This window comes from Solanum lycopersicum, chromosome 8, assembly GCF_036512215.1.
Source record: "Solanum lycopersicum chromosome 8, SLM_r2.1".
NCBI lineage: Eukaryota > Viridiplantae > Streptophyta > Magnoliopsida > Solanales > Solanaceae > Solanum > Solanum lycopersicum.
Window position 1 is genome coordinate 51,824,653 of NC_090807.1, and position 15,731 is coordinate 51,840,383.

Below are 15,731 nucleotides of genomic sequence, written 5' to 3' on the forward strand. Positions count from 1 at the left end.
AGGGTAGGCCTATCGATTTGAAGGATGTATACGTCATTTGAAATATTTCATTGCCCCAAAATTTAAATTTATACAAATTTTATGAATAAAACCCAATGGGAATACATAATAGGGGAAATGTATACAAGATAATCAGTCTCACGCAGGGGTACGACCCTAAACTATGCCTCCACGAAAAATCCTTCCTGTTTCTTGGCTTTTTGTAATCTTCGAATAGGCTAGTAGCTTGTGAAACTCTTTCTTTAACTTATATAAACTATAATCTAATCCTTACCCTATGAGACAATGATTTTCTCAAACAACGTATATATTCTTCAAATTTAAACACTTAAGTATGAACATCCATTTAGGCCGTGGACCATTTTGGACTCAGGGTGGTCTTCAAAATGTGCACAACACGCCTTGGGTGTTGGTCATCTTTGGCTGATGCTTAAATACTAATTTTGTTTTGCTCTATCCTAGGATGATTAGAATTGGTATAGAAGTGACGGTTACCCGAGTCTAACAGACAACGGGGTGAAGCTAATAAATAACGTTGCAAAGATTAGACTTGTGTTTTTCTGGAGAAAGTCGTGGTAAGCCACGTAACTTCCTTTGTCCTAATGCAAACTATTTGTCATTTGACGGGAATTATTTCATGAAATGCAATGATAATATACACAAAATAAAATGAATAATGAATAAATACAATATACAAATAATCAGCAAAATAAAAATACAAGCTATAACATAATAATAGAACAAAAATTTCCTCAATTTGAAAAAAAAATCATATTGGTTTAAACCTCTAGACTCCCCAGCGGAGTCGTCATTCCCTACTCTGTTGAATTAGGGCGAAATGTCGCGGCAACTCAAAAATAATTAATTGAATCAATTTTAACAATGTTTTATAAATAAAAAAGTTTTAAAAAGAGTCGCCACCTAATTTTTAGGAAAACTAGGAAACCGATTATTAATCTACGAAACCAAATTGATTCTAGGTAAGGGGTTTAAGTTATTCCGAAGGGAAGGGGTTAGGCACCTTTCGGAATCCACAAATGTGGTTCCCGACTAAATTCATTTTTTTTTAAATTGAGGAAGAATATAAAATAATGTACAAGTATAATAAACATTCAATATGCACAATAAAATAAAATAATAATTATCTGCCTAAGGTTTGCCAAACGTCAATATTTACAATAATGAAATAAAAGGAGAAGCACCTCCAGGTACCTGTAAACACACTTAGTAAAAGTGTTAGTAAAGAATAAATATGATTAAAATTGAATAAACCAAATAATAACTAAAAATAAAAATCCGTCTTAATAACATGGGAGGCCTTGAAATCGACGGTAATTTCTTCATCGGCCAATTCCAACAACTAAAATTATATATAAACATTAAATTAAATTTCCTTCTTTTAAAATGGGAAAGGCCTCTAAACCCGACGGATAGATTTTTCATTGGCCACTTTAACACTAAAAATATTAACTTCAATTAAATTTTGGTCTTTCAAAATGAAAAGGCCTCTAAACCTGACGGATAGATTTTTCATCGGCCCTTTTAAAAATTTCTTCCCTCAATATTAAGTTAACAAAACAATTAAAAGCAAGAAATAATCAAAATAATCCTAATATTGACCTTGAAAAATATTTCCCATTGAAAGCTAACTATAACAACTCTAAAAGACTCAACAACAAAAAGAAACAACTTCGTTGGTTTAGCACCAAGTATAATTTTTATACCAACAAATATTAAGAATAAACAATAACAAGTAAACCATTAACAGTGAATAAGAAAGTTTTATGGCAACATCAAAAGTAAATAATTAATAACATCAATAAAGTAACCTCATATATAGTCAAAGCATTACCGGAAAATTTTTTATAAACTTTGCAAAAAAAAAAAAGTAATCGCATGAGTGATAAAATCGAACATTAAAATGAAAGAAAAATATCTCCAACCCCCAAATAATTAATGACCATGCATATTATATTAGCATATAAATTTTAAATCTGAAAACTTAAATAAGATATGATAAAAGTAACACAAATGAACAAAAGAAAGGATTCTAGCAATAGCATATCTATCATTTTTATTAATAACAAAATAAAACTAAAACCAATTAGTTAATAATTATAACCCACCAATAGAGAATTAAAAGAATTGAACACAAACAAATTATAAACTTTTAACTATGAATATGAAATTACCCATTAATATAACTAAGTGAACATCACAACCAAAAAAACAAAACAGATAAACAGAGCAAGAATAAAACTACTTAATGTAAACAACCACAAATTTTTTTTAAAAAAATGAAAACATAGTATAAGTTTTGTAAAATAAGAAAAAAGTAAACATTAGACGACTGACCTTTTCGTTTGTCAATGGAGTTCTTAGACGAAGATGCCAAATCCAGATTTCTCTTCCAATCAAAGCCATTACATCAATCCAATTCCGATTCAAAAACTCAAACCCGTTCTCTATACCAACCCGGAATCATCATCTCCATCTCTTCCGCTAAACTCAAAACTCAACAAACCAACATTGTTACTATCAATGCTTAAAACTAAAACTAAGCTCCTTCATAGAACATAGTAAATTAACTAATGCACAGCTTCAAACAACGGACAACCTCCATTCTTTGGAGCTGCCACAGAGATGGACAACGATGATAAAAAGCAGCAGTTTCAACCAAGTAACCACAGTAGGCATCTTTCTGCGCTTCCTTTTCAATTTCCTCATACGCTTCATCTTCCACTTTGCCCTCGTGCTTTCTCAAAATTCACCGCCGACTCTCTCTTTATATCGTCTTCCGTCGCCTCCTACTTTGCTGCTACTGCAACACCCTTCTTTGGAGCCATTTTTGCGGGAGAGTGGCGATATGGGTGATGGCTGGTTGGAGGGAGAAGGAGATGGGGGTTTGGGGTTTTGTTGGTTTTTTATTGAGGAACGATTGGGTGGTGGCTGGAGGAGTGAGAAGGGGAGGAAGAAAGAAGAAGGCGGCTGGAAGAGGGAAAAAGGAGTGAGAGAAGGGGAAGGGGAGAGGAAAAGGAAAGGGACCACGGGAGATGGAGGGGGAAGGGAGAAGAGGAAGAGGGAGGGTGAGAGAGCGGCTGGGGGGTGTTTGAAGGAAGGGGAAGGGGCTGCTGGAGAGGAAGGGATAAAAGGAAAGGGGCTACTGGGAGAGCAAGGGACGAAAGAGAGAATGGAGGAGATAGAAGAGAGGAGAAGAGGGAGAGTTTTTTTTAGGGTTTTCTTTTCTTTTCTGAAAATTCCTCCCCCCCCCCCCACCTTTTTGACCTAGTTAATAACTTCAATAAAAAACACAAAATGGGCTCAATTGACGGTCTTAGCATTGTGGCCCAAAATTATGAATTTTTAAAAAAGTTAGGCCAAAATTGGGTGTCAACAGCATGTAATCAGGAATTTTGACACAATTTTGTTGTTGATATTCATCACAGATCGTACCCATTTCGAGCATATAAGACTCTTCACCAGTGTTTTTATAATGATTTAACACATGTCCATGATTCACTGTTGTGAGTATAAAAGTGAACTTGGGAATTTAATAGAGTCAATTGTATATGTATTTCTCGTAATTTTCATTATGAAATAATGTTGTACTTAATAGGCATATTGTGTGGAATTAAGGGTTTTTAAGTAGTAATGATGTGTTACTTGGGTGAACCCAAAGCAGAGTTGCTAAATTAGTGAATCTTAATGTGTCAGCTGCAACTATTTTAGTTGGGGGTTTTAATGGGAAATTATTAAATAAACCATATTACTGAATGTCTTTGCAGTCACTAATTTAAGAGTGAGGTTCTTAGATATAAAAAGATAATTTATCATCAATCATCATGTTGATATGTTCATTGTGCAACACTGATGAATTCATTAGTCTCCTAAAGCCTCCCATCCCAATTAAGAGAACATCACCCCAAGTCTTTGCTGGCACTTGGGTGTTGAATTAATTTGTTCATACATGTTAATTATCTTTTTTCATAATCTTAACTTCTTTTATTAAGCAAGTCATAGTACATACTAGTTCTTGATGTTTGCAATCATTAAAAAAATATACTTACAGAAGAATCTTAATACACAGTAATAACCCCTTTCATGAGAAGAATTTATTAATATAAAGAATCCATTATCCTTGTTCCTACTCTAAGTTCCATTGCCCTTGTTATGAATTTTTTTGCTATACGAATAATTAAAAGTAATATAAACAACTAAAGAACATAAAGTTGCAAGAAAGTAAACTAAATCATTGATTAACTCAATTCCTGCAAGAGTACCTTGTTCATTCAACGATAATCCAACGATAATCTTCTAAAGTAGCTTGTATCAAAGACTTAATGAAAACTCTATTATAATCATAGTCCCTAACTTCTAATGATAATGTGTAACCCTAATAAATGTCTATCTCATGAACTATACATAATAGAAGAGTCAAAATCTAAATCATTGTTAGGCTTTGCTTTCACTTGGTCAACTGTAGATTTATAACATAGGGGGTGCGGTGGGAGACGTATTGGGGAGAAGGGGGTCCTATCACTGGTCTGCATGCCTATATGCAACTAATGTAGTCATTAATTCACCAATTCTTACTATCAAGTGCCTTCACCATTAAAGAAATCCCCTTCTCACTCATCATACAGATATGTATGACCAATTGGGGTCATGATATAATCAAACACACTCACTCTCATTTAGCACATGACAAACCATAAGCATTCCATTATTTTATTACCCAATAAGTCAAAGTACTAAACTGTGAGATTTCTTCTTTTTTTTTTATTTTTGGCAAGAACCCTACCATATACATTTCATTGTTAGAATTAATGAATTCACACCTTGATGTTTAGTATTTCAATATTGTCTCTTATTTTTTCAAGAAGTCTTCAGAATGTTGCAATACATGTATCTAGTAATTTGTGATACATGTATCTAGTTAATTGTCCAAGACTTTTTGTTTTTTATTTTGAGTAGTATAAATAGTGATGAAGTTGATGACTGTAATCGTCTCAAGTGATCTTAAGTATCCTATATAAAACTTGAACATTCTCTAAAAGATAGTATTCTCCTTCTATATTTCCTACAAATTGGTATCAAGATCAAATTTTTGTTCTTAATCTGGGGTTAGGTGAAGCAAAAAAAAAATATGGCATCCAAATCAAATGAAGGTGTTGATTCTTAAGTTGTTCTTACTCCATTTTTTTATGGAATCGATTTTCAATACTAGAAAATAAGAATGAGAACACATCTAAAAGCTGAAGGTTTGTGGACTATTGTTGTAAATGATTATCAAGATCCAGAAAACAATGGTGAACTTTCAGTAGCAAAGATGAAAAATCTTGAGCCTAAGTACCGTCAAGATACAAAAGCCTTAAGCAAAATCCAAATAGGAGTCTCAAGCGCATATTTTGCAAAAATTGCTACTTGTGAGACTTCAAGACAAACTTGGTAGTCTTCAGAAATCGAAGTGTATGGTGACAAAAAGGTACACACTATAAATCTTCAAACTATTAGAAAAGAGTTTCAAAATTTAAAGATGATAAAATCTGAAAAAATAGATGAATACTGCACAAGAGTCATGAATATTGTTAATGAAATGAGAAACCATGGTGATACAACGTATGACCAACAAGTTGTGAAAAAGATTATAATTAGTGTCACAGAAAAGTATGAGTACATTCTTGATATCACTAAGAAGACGAAAAATCTTTCTAGTCGGATCATTTCGTGTACACTAGAAACGAAGGTTTTTTCGTGAAAATCAACCCAAAGAGACGATTTTTCAGTCTATAACAAATGAGAATTCTCAAAATTTCTCAAAAGATTAACAAAAAAGAATTACAATCCAAAAAAGATGCAGGATCATGATGATTCTTCTAAAAAGGTTGAAGAAAAATGTCAGAAAATTACTAGTTTTTTTTTGTAAAATCTGCAAAAGGATTAATCACAATGCAGAAAAAAATTGACATAAAGGCAAGCTCCGACGTAACTTTTGCAAAAACAAATTGGCCACATATAGAATGATTGTTGGTACAAGCAATAGGAGCAAACATATTTCTCTAAAGATCAGGAGGAAGAAATGGACGAAAATCTTTTATTTGCTTCTCAATGTAATCTTTCAGCAAAAAGTAATGAATGGTATACTGATATGGTTGTAGCAATCACATGACTAGAGATGGAAAAGTTTTCATCTCAATTAATAGTAGCATCACTATTAAAGTGAGAATGGGGAATGTGGCCTTAGTTGATGCAAAGAGTAAAAATACCATTTCAATCAACATAAAAGGGAATGGTAAACAAATTCATAATGTGTTTTATGTTCCTAAATTGGAAGAAAATTTGCTTAGTGTTGGTCAATTCATGGAAAATGGTTATTCTCTTGTGTTTAGAGATAATTATTGCAAGATTTATGATAAAATTAAGTCAATTCAAGTCATTGTTGAAGTAGAGATGATAAAAAGAAAATTTCCTTTACAATGCATTCAAAAATGAAATTGTAGATAATTTATGGCTTTGGCACGAAAAATTTGGTCACTTGAATTTTTATGGTTTGAAGTTTATAAATCAAAAAGACATGGTTTCAAATATTTTTGAGATACATACTAAGAATAAGGTAGATAATACTACTATCATATCTTTAGATGTATCAAATCAAGAAGAGGACAAGGAACAGGAAGAAGTCCCTCAATGAGGAGAAATCTCATACCCATATGATGAAGAATCACTTTTAAGAGGTATAAAAATGTCGAGTGACATTTATCAACGATACAACTTTGTTGGTGTAAAGAAAGAAAATTGTGAGGAGACAATAAAGCATGATGTTTCGAAGAAAGCCTTGGGGAAAAAATTTGGAAGATTGAGAAAAATAATACTTGGGATTGTGTGAGTATACCCAAAGAGAGAGAAGTTGTAAGTCTAAAGTGGATTTGCAAAATGAAACTCAATCAAAAAGGAGATATTCAAAAATACAAGAGAAAGGCAAAATTCAGTTACAATCATTGTCAGACGAGAGAATAACTTGTTGATATCTTCACCACAACACTTCCAAGTGAAAAGTTTTATCATCTTCGAGAAGACATTGGAATTTTCAAGCAAATGCATTAAGGGGAGTGTTGGAATTAATGCATTCACACCTTGATGTTTAGTATTTCAATATTTTCTCTTAGTTTCTCAAGAAGTGTTTTAGAATTTGTAATACATATATCTAGTTAATCGTGCAAGATTTTTTTGTTTCTATTTTGAGTAGTATAAATAATGATGTAGTTGATAATTGTAATCATTTCAAGTGAACTTAAGTAGCTAAATAAAATATGAACATTCTCCACAAAATGTCCTACATTCACTACATATAAAATAACAAATATATAAGTTGGAGGGGGGCATCAAACCTAACCTCCTTTTACATCATAGAATACAAAAAATATCCTAATAGAGTTTATGATCAGAAAAGGATCTTAAGTCATTAATCTCCCATGTGATGCATCCAAATAAAACAACTACAATGTAACACACAGAAGAAACAAGCGAGCAAATGAATTTAGGAGGGACGCAGTGCCAGAAGAGTTAATGATCGGCTCTTATATAGTAGTAGCATACTTAGTAAGAGAATCTACAACTTCATTTCCTATCCTATAACAATGCTTTACAATTATGTTTCTTTGAGCAATCTTATTCTTGATGTCTTCAATGAGGTTGTGGATTCTCCAAGGTGGTTTACAACTCCCATTTATCATTTGAACCACTACTTGAGAATCCAGATCTACCTCCAACGCTTCAAACTATTGATCAAGACACCAAGAGATACCAATTAAAACTATTTGAGCCTCACTATAATTGCTAGTGTAGCATTGACTAGGGTATGAGAAAGCTATAATTATGTCCCCTATTCTATTTCTAACAATTCCTCCCGCTCTAGCTTTGTTTTGGTTTCTCACGTAACTCATATTGGTACAGTGTTGAGCTTCCAATTATTTCCATTAAGATTGTTCCTCAGTATATAATCCTGCTTGTGATTCCAATTTAAAGTTTTCCTCCATAAGATATACTTTGCTCCAATTCCAGGTGTAATCTACGAATTTGAACTTCTTTCCAATAGTTGTTTTAACCTGAAAAATAATTTGAAGCATATGTTAGAAGAAGTAGCTTTTTTCTTTTCGTATCTCTGATTTCCCAACATGCCATAATAGGAGTGATGAGAAAAATATATTTGTGGAGGTTGTTTTTTGAATCGATTTTTCCTCCACCATTGTCACACGTACAATTGAGTTGAATGTGTTTGCTGTGATATTGAAACCAAGTGGTCTATATATTTGGGACAAGGTTTGCTTGGCCATGACACTAACTGCAAATAGATTGTTATTTGTAGTTTTGATGATTTGACAAACTTGGGGACCTTGTAAAGGTACCAGTTCTTAAGTGAGTATTGCAGGGTTCTTGCTTGAGTATTATAGATGAAACAAACCCAGGGACCTAGTAGAGGTACCAGGCTCTCATGATGAGGAGCCAGTTGATTGCCAGCTGGAGACGGTACAGAAAGTAGGTTCACACTTCCCGATGGCGTCAGAAAGTGTGACTTTTCCAGCCAATGGCAAAGAGGTTTAGGAGAGTGACTTGCCATATAAAAGACACTTTCCTAAACATTTTGTTCAGTTTTTGCGACTTGATAAAAACCTTTCAAGAACTCTTGCAAAGGCTACCACAAAGCAAAGACAATTATTCCAAGAACAACAGAAATATCTGGAGCTTTTTGTCTAGTTGTTTAGGAATACATTCTCTTGTTCTTAAACTGTAAACCAATCCTTAATCTATAAAGGAATTGGTGTGTTGCTTTAGAAGTCTAGATTGTCCAGGTGGGATAGCTTAGTGGGTAGATTGTTTTCTACTTAGGCTTGTTAAGAAATAGAGGACTATTGCTTAATTGTGAGATTGATAACTCTTTCTTACGTTTGGTGAAATCGTGTTTTACTTTTGCTTTTGAAGATTAGTGAAAATGATTGAAAATCCTGTGAGACAGGTCGTGGTTTTACTCCCTTAAGCAAGGAGGTTTCCACGTAAAATCATCGTGTTGATTTTACTGCATTTAACTTTCTTTTTATTCATTAGTGTAGTAAGGAACCTGGTCCATTACTTGTTAAGTGAAGGCATATATTCTATCAGGTGGTATCAGAGCGGGCACTATCTTTTTGGTTAACACCAAGGAAGTGAAATTTGCTCTAGGATGGCAGGCCCACTTAACCTCGAAGAAGGTCAGTCGTCAAACAGACCTCCTCATTTCAATAGACATTTATACAGTTGGTGGAAAGTTAGAATGCATGACTACCTCATTGCTGAAGATAGCGAGTTATGGGATATTGTACTAGGTGGACCATTTGTTCCAATGATGGAAGAAAAGGATGGAGAGAAGACTATTACTGTTCCAAAGCCTAGGCAGATATATGATGAAGCTAACAGGAAAAAAAATTGAAAAGGGGTACAAAGCTAAAACTCTTCTTGTCTGTGGGATAGGACCTGATGAGTACAACAGAGTGTCAGCCTGTGAGTCTGCTAAAGAAATTTGGGACTGCTTAAAGACTGCACATGAAGGAACTGAACAAGTTAAAGAATCTAAAATTGACATGCTTACCTCACGATATGAGAACTTTAAAATGAAGGAAGGAGAAACAATACATGACATGTTCACCAAGTTTTCTTCCATTACAAATGAGCTGCGAAGTCTGGGTGAACCCATAAGCATGACCAAACAGGTCAAAAAAGTGCTTCAAATTCTTCCAAAGACTTGGGAGAGCAAGGTTGATGCCATTACAGAAGCCAATGATTTGAAGGTGCTGACTATGGATGCTTTGATTGGTAACTTGAAGACTCATGAGATGAATTGGAATTATGACTTATCAAAGAAGGAATATAAGAAGGACAAGTCATTGATGTAGAAGTATAAATCAAATGAAGATTCCAGTGATGATGATATGGCATATCTCATTAGCATATTTCAAAAAATTGTGAGGAAAAACAAAGTTTATAAAAAGGGAACAAATGGTACTCGAAATGTTGCTCAAGGTGATACTTGCTACAAGTGTGGAAAAGCTGGGCACTTCATCAGAGAGTGTTCTTTGCTCAAGGATGAAAGCAAGGATTACCAAAAACCAAGAAGTGATAAAGACAATAGAAGGGACCTGGTACTTGGCAAGAGAGACAGAAAAGCTGCTGCAGACTTGGTTGTCAAAAAGGCTCTTGCTGCATGGGGTGATTCCTCAAGTGATTCAGAAGACCCTGATGAGACAAAAGATGTGTCCATGGTTGTTGTACATGAGGAGGAAACTGTCTTCAATGAAATGTTTGCTCTCATGGCCCACACAGAAGATGAAGAAGAGGACAATCAGGTAACTCTTCTAGATATGAAAAATGACTTGGATAAATATTCTCTTAAAAAATTGAGAACTTTGGGAAAAGTCATGATTGATTCAGTGATAGAGTTAAAATCTGAAAGAGACACCATGAATGCTGAACTTGACAGTTTGACAGAAAACAAAGTTAAACTTGAACAGAAAATGTCAAGAATGGTGTCTCTAGAGTCAAATAACTCTGAACGTAAGAACCAGTTGAACCAGATTACTGAAGAAGCTGAAAAATTGAATGGAATGTCAGATGGTTTGCAAGCTGAAATTCAAGAGAAATTGAAAAACTCTGAGAAAAAACTTGGTCTATCACTTGAAAAGAGTAACAAATTAGAACAGGATATTGTAAAACTTAAGGAAGAACTTAAAAAATCCCTTAAGTGGACAAAATCCTCAAAGTTACTGTCAAATGCAACAAATGAGAGTAATTTCAATAAGAAAGGACTATGAAGTCTGAACATTACTCCCCCTTATAACTCTCACAGTAAGTATGTGTTTGTACTTGACAATCTGTTATGTCTTCACTGTGGTATGAATGGACATCTGAAGGGTGAGTGTTCTAGCTGGAGAAACTCCTGTGAAAGGATCTCTGATTATGCTAAAAGGCAAAATGTACCAAAAGAGAGACCTAGTCCTTCAAAGCATGTGCCAACTCACAGTTTTTCAAAGAAACAATTTGTCCCTGCTCCTATGTCCTTTGTTAGAAAGCTACAAAATCTACCATATTGGACTAAATACAATCTAATCACTCCTTTTTCTGCCTACTGGGAACTCAAGCTGAAATGGGTTCCCAAGCTAAACAAGTGACTCTTGGTGCAGGTGAGTGAGAGGAGCAACAGTCAATGTTGGTATATTGATAGTGGATGCTCTAAGCATATGAATGGTGATGTAAAAAACTTCCTCTCACTCAAGACACTCTAAGGAGGAGGTGTCTCATTTGGTGATGGCAAGAAGGGGTACATTTTGGGAGTTGGCAAAGTAGGAAGGTCTCTTGAAGATTCAATTGACAATGTTTATCATGTGGATGGGTTGAAGTACAGTTTGTTGAGTGTGTCACAAATCTGTGACAAAGGAAATGAGGTCAAATTTACTTCTGAGAAATGCACTGTGGTGAGTCTAACTACAAACAAGGTAATTCTCACTGCACACAGAAGTAAAAATATGTATGTGGCAAGCTTAGAAACGTCTCATGGAGATGACTTAAGCTGTCTTAGTGCTCAGAATGAGAAAAATGATCTCTGGCATCGTAGGCTAGGGCATGTAAGCTCATCTTTATTGAACAAACTGAATACTAAGGACCTGGTCCGAGGTTTGCCTAAACTGAAGTTTGCTGAAAATAAGATCTGTAAAGCTTGTGTTAAAGTAAAACAGATCAGATCATCTTTTAACCCCAAAAATCAGGTAACATCATCAAGAACACTAGAGCTGCTTCACATGGACTTGTGTGGACCCTTAAAGGTTCAAAGCATAAATGGCAATAAGTACATTTTGGTGATTGTTGATGATTACTCAAGATACACCTAGACGACATTCTTGAGAACAAAGGCAGACACAGCTGAAGAGTTGGTGACATTCTTCAAAATGATTCAAACCAAATTGAATCAAGTTATTTGCAGCATTCAATCTGATCATGGCACAGAGTTTGAGAACTCAACACTGGATAGATTCTGCATGAAAAATGGTACGAGCCATAATTTCTCTGCTCCAAGAACTCCTCAACAAAATAGAGTAGTGGAAAGAAAGAACATAACCTTGGTAAATATTGCCAGAACTATGATTATTGAATCAAATCTTCCTTAAAGTTTCTGGGATGAAGTTGTTAACACAGCATGTCATGTTACTAACAAGTGTCTAATAAGAGCTATTTTGAACAAGACTCCATATGAGCTGCTCAACAACAGAAAGCCAATGCTGAGCTATCTTAGAGTATTTGTATGCAGATGTTTTGTGCTGAATAATGGGAAGGATGATCTGGGAAAATTTGATGCCAGAAGTGATGAAGGAGTGTTTGTTGGATATTCTTCATCCAGCAAGGCTTACAGAATATTCAACAAACGAACTCAATGCATTGAAGAAATCATTCATGTTGTATTTGATGAAGATGGAAGCTTGAAGAATGATGGATCAAATGATGATGATGATGTGATGAAAATGCTCAAATCAAAGAAGTCTGAGGGAGGTGAAGCTGGTGCAGATCAACAACTGAACAATGACTGTGATGATCAAAATCATAGTCTACCTGAAGAGACTGCTGAGGTTGAAAAGGATGATATGGTACCTGGTACTACTCAAAATTCCAGTCAAAGTACATCAGACTCCCCAGAAAATGATCTCACTCTTGATGAAGAAGAACATGCAGATCAGCCAAGTCAGTCTGCTCCAAGGTCAGGATGGAAGCATAGTTCATCACATCCTCTTGATAATCTCATTTCTCCTTTGAATTCTGGAATTCATACTAGATCAAAAACAAGAAATCTAGTTGCATTCTCAGCATTCATATCATTTGTTGAGCCAAAGAATGTGAAAGAAACATTAAGTGAAGCAGACTGGATCAACTATATGCAAGAAGAACTTCATCAGTTTGAAAGAAGCAAGGTATGGTACCTGGTTCCTCGACCTGAAGGCAGAACAGTTATAGGAACTAGATGGGTTTTCAGAAACAAACTTGATGAAAATGGAGTGATTACTAGAAATAAATCCAGGTTGGTGGTGCAAGGATACAATCAAGAAGAAGGAATAGACTATGATGAGACCTTTGCACCTGTTGCCAGAATGGAAGCTATTAGAATTTTAATATCTTTTGCTGCATTTATAGGATTCAAGTTGTATCAATTGGATGTGAAGAGTGCTTTTCTGAATGGAGATCTCAAAGAGGAGGTGTTTTTCAAGCAACCTCCTGGTTTTGAAGATGCAGAGCTAACAAATCATGTGTTCAGATTGAATAAGGCACTATATGGTCTGAAGCAGGATCCAAGAGCATGGTATGAAAGGTTGTCAAAGTTTTTACTGAAGAATGGTTTCAAACGAGGCAAGATAGACAATACTTTGTTCTTATTAAAAAGAGAATAATAACTGCTTATCATTCAAATTTATGTAGATGACATAATTTTGGGAGCTACTTCAAAACATTTGTGTGAAGAATTCTCATCTTTAATGGGAAAGGAGTTTGAAATGAGCATGATGGATTAGTTGACATTCTTCCTGGGTCTGCAAATCAAGCAATCATCAAATGGGATTTCAATCCAGGAGAAGTACATCAAAGAGTTGCTGATGAAATTCAATATGTTTGATTCTAAACCCATTGATACTCTTATGGGAACAAATTCCAAGATGATAGTAGAAGAATCTGATCCTCTTGTGAATCAGACAATGTACAGAGGAATCATTGGCTCCTTGTTATATCTGACTGCTAGCAGACTTGATATTGTGTATAGTGTTGGAATGTGTGCCAGGTTTCAAGCATGTCCTCGTGATTCACACCTGAAGGCTGCAAAACGTATTCTCAGATACTTGAAGAAAACAGGGGACCTGGTTCTCTTCTATCCTGCAGGTGACACTTTTGATCTGGTTGGTTTTGCAGATGCTGATTTTGCAGGTTATCAAGTTGACAGGAAGAGTACCTCTGGAATGGATCATTTCCTTGGATCATCACTTATCTCTTAGGGTACCAAGAAGCAAAACTCTGTGGCTCTTTCAAGTGTTGAAGTAGAATATGTAGCTGTTGCAGCTTGCTGTTCTCAGTTGTTGTGGATCAGGCAACACTTGGAGGATTTTAGGATTCACATCAAAGCAATTCCTCTTATATGTGATAACACAAGTGTTGTTAGTATGGGAAAGAATCCAGTCCACCATAAGAGAACTAAGCATATTGATGTTAGACATCACTTTTTGAGAGATAATGTTGAGAAGGGAAATATTGTGCTTACTTACTGTCCAACGGAGGAGCAAATTGCATATATCTTTACCAAAGCCCTCAGCAAGGATCAATTTGAAAGAAATCGATTGAAGTTGGGGATGTTGATCTCCAAGTGATGCTATAAGCCTCCAACAGTTGAACTCCCTTGATGGCTAAAATTGCAGTGCAGGTATCCTTTGTGTGAATTTTAAATATCTGAACAAAGGATCCCTTTTTTGTACCTTCTGTAGGTGTACTTTCAGTGAGGACCTGCTTAGCAAGAGAAGCAACTAGAACAACTGAGGAATGAAACTTAACTGTGCTATGGTACCTGGTGCCTGTCCAGGTTAGCATTTATACATTAAATTGAAACTGAAATAATATGACCGTTGATAATGCCATGTGTCAGCCATCGGTTACTCTGACTGATCAGTCCCATCGTTTATCTCTCAAACGACGCATCCAATCACGGACCTGGCACCTTTTTACTTTCTTTAAATACCCTTACTTCTTTTTGAAACTCTCATCTGTTTCTTAACTCCTTTTTCCTGTTCACGAAGGGTTTTAGCAAAATATCAAAAGGAAAATTTCTTCTTCTTTTTCTTCTCTTCGCTGATTCAAAGAAAAATACTTTCTAGTGTGAAAACCATGTCTTCTCCTTCATCCTCTTCCAAACAAATGTTGAATGCTCTCAGTGAAATCGAGCTTCTTGCTTTCTATCTCCGACCAATACACAAGCTAGACTTCCTCCTTCTTCCAGTTCTCAACAAGACACCCCTGATAACCTCTTTTTCGCCATAGATCTAAATAGTTCTGTCGTGCCTACCGGACCTGGTTCGTTTCAAGACATGTTTCCTGACAATATGTTTGAAGGGGATCTACCCAAGCACAAGGCTTTTGAGTCCAACATTTTGGCAGCGAGTGAAGAGCTCGTGATTGAAAGCTTGGCCATGATGCGAGAAGAAGCAAGGGCAGAGCATACTGAAGTCTTGGAAGGAGAAGAGGTAAGACCCACTCAACCTATCTTTGATAAGACCCCTGATTTGGACAGGTAATCTTCCTTGTATTCCTTTTACTCTGCAAGCGAGGAAGAACCTTTAAAATGGAAGGTTGAGAGGAGAGAAAGGGAAAAATCTAGAAAAGGAAAAGAGAAGTTTGTAGAAGAGGCCCCTAGGAGACGACCTACTACTAGGTCTGCTACTCAAAAGTTGATGGCTGATGCCTTGTAGGCGAGTGCACGTTCTACTACTGCAGTTAGAAGTGCAAGAACCTTCAAGGTATCAAATTTTAAATTACCTGAAGCTAATGTGGTTGAGTTGTCTGGAGAAGAAGTGGAAAAGAAAATTAAGAAAAAGAGGTTAGAGAAGAAGAAGGGAAAGGCTACAGAGAAGGTTGAAAAAACAAAGTCAAAAGGGAAAAGATCTGAGAAAAAGAGAAAGCGGTCA

General features: G+C 35.4%; 1 protein-coding gene across 1 annotated transcript; it reads left to right on the forward strand.

Annotated features, from left to right (window-relative positions):
- Positions 1-9,962: 9,962 nt before the first annotated feature.
- On the forward strand, positions 9,963-10,841 carry LOC138338018 (uncharacterized). Its single transcript, XM_069288479.1, has one exon. It carries the CDS (start codon positions 9,963-9,965, stop codon positions 10,839-10,841), a length of 879 nt encoding a protein of 292 aa, XP_069144580.1.
- Positions 10,842-15,731: the final 4,890 nt, after the last annotated feature.

Bases quoted from the DNA above. Each gene is read 5' to 3' on its own strand.
- LOC138338018 (XM_069288479.1), top strand. From the start codon at position 9,963: ATGGCATATCTCATTAGCATATTTCAAAAAATTGTGAGGAAAAACAAA.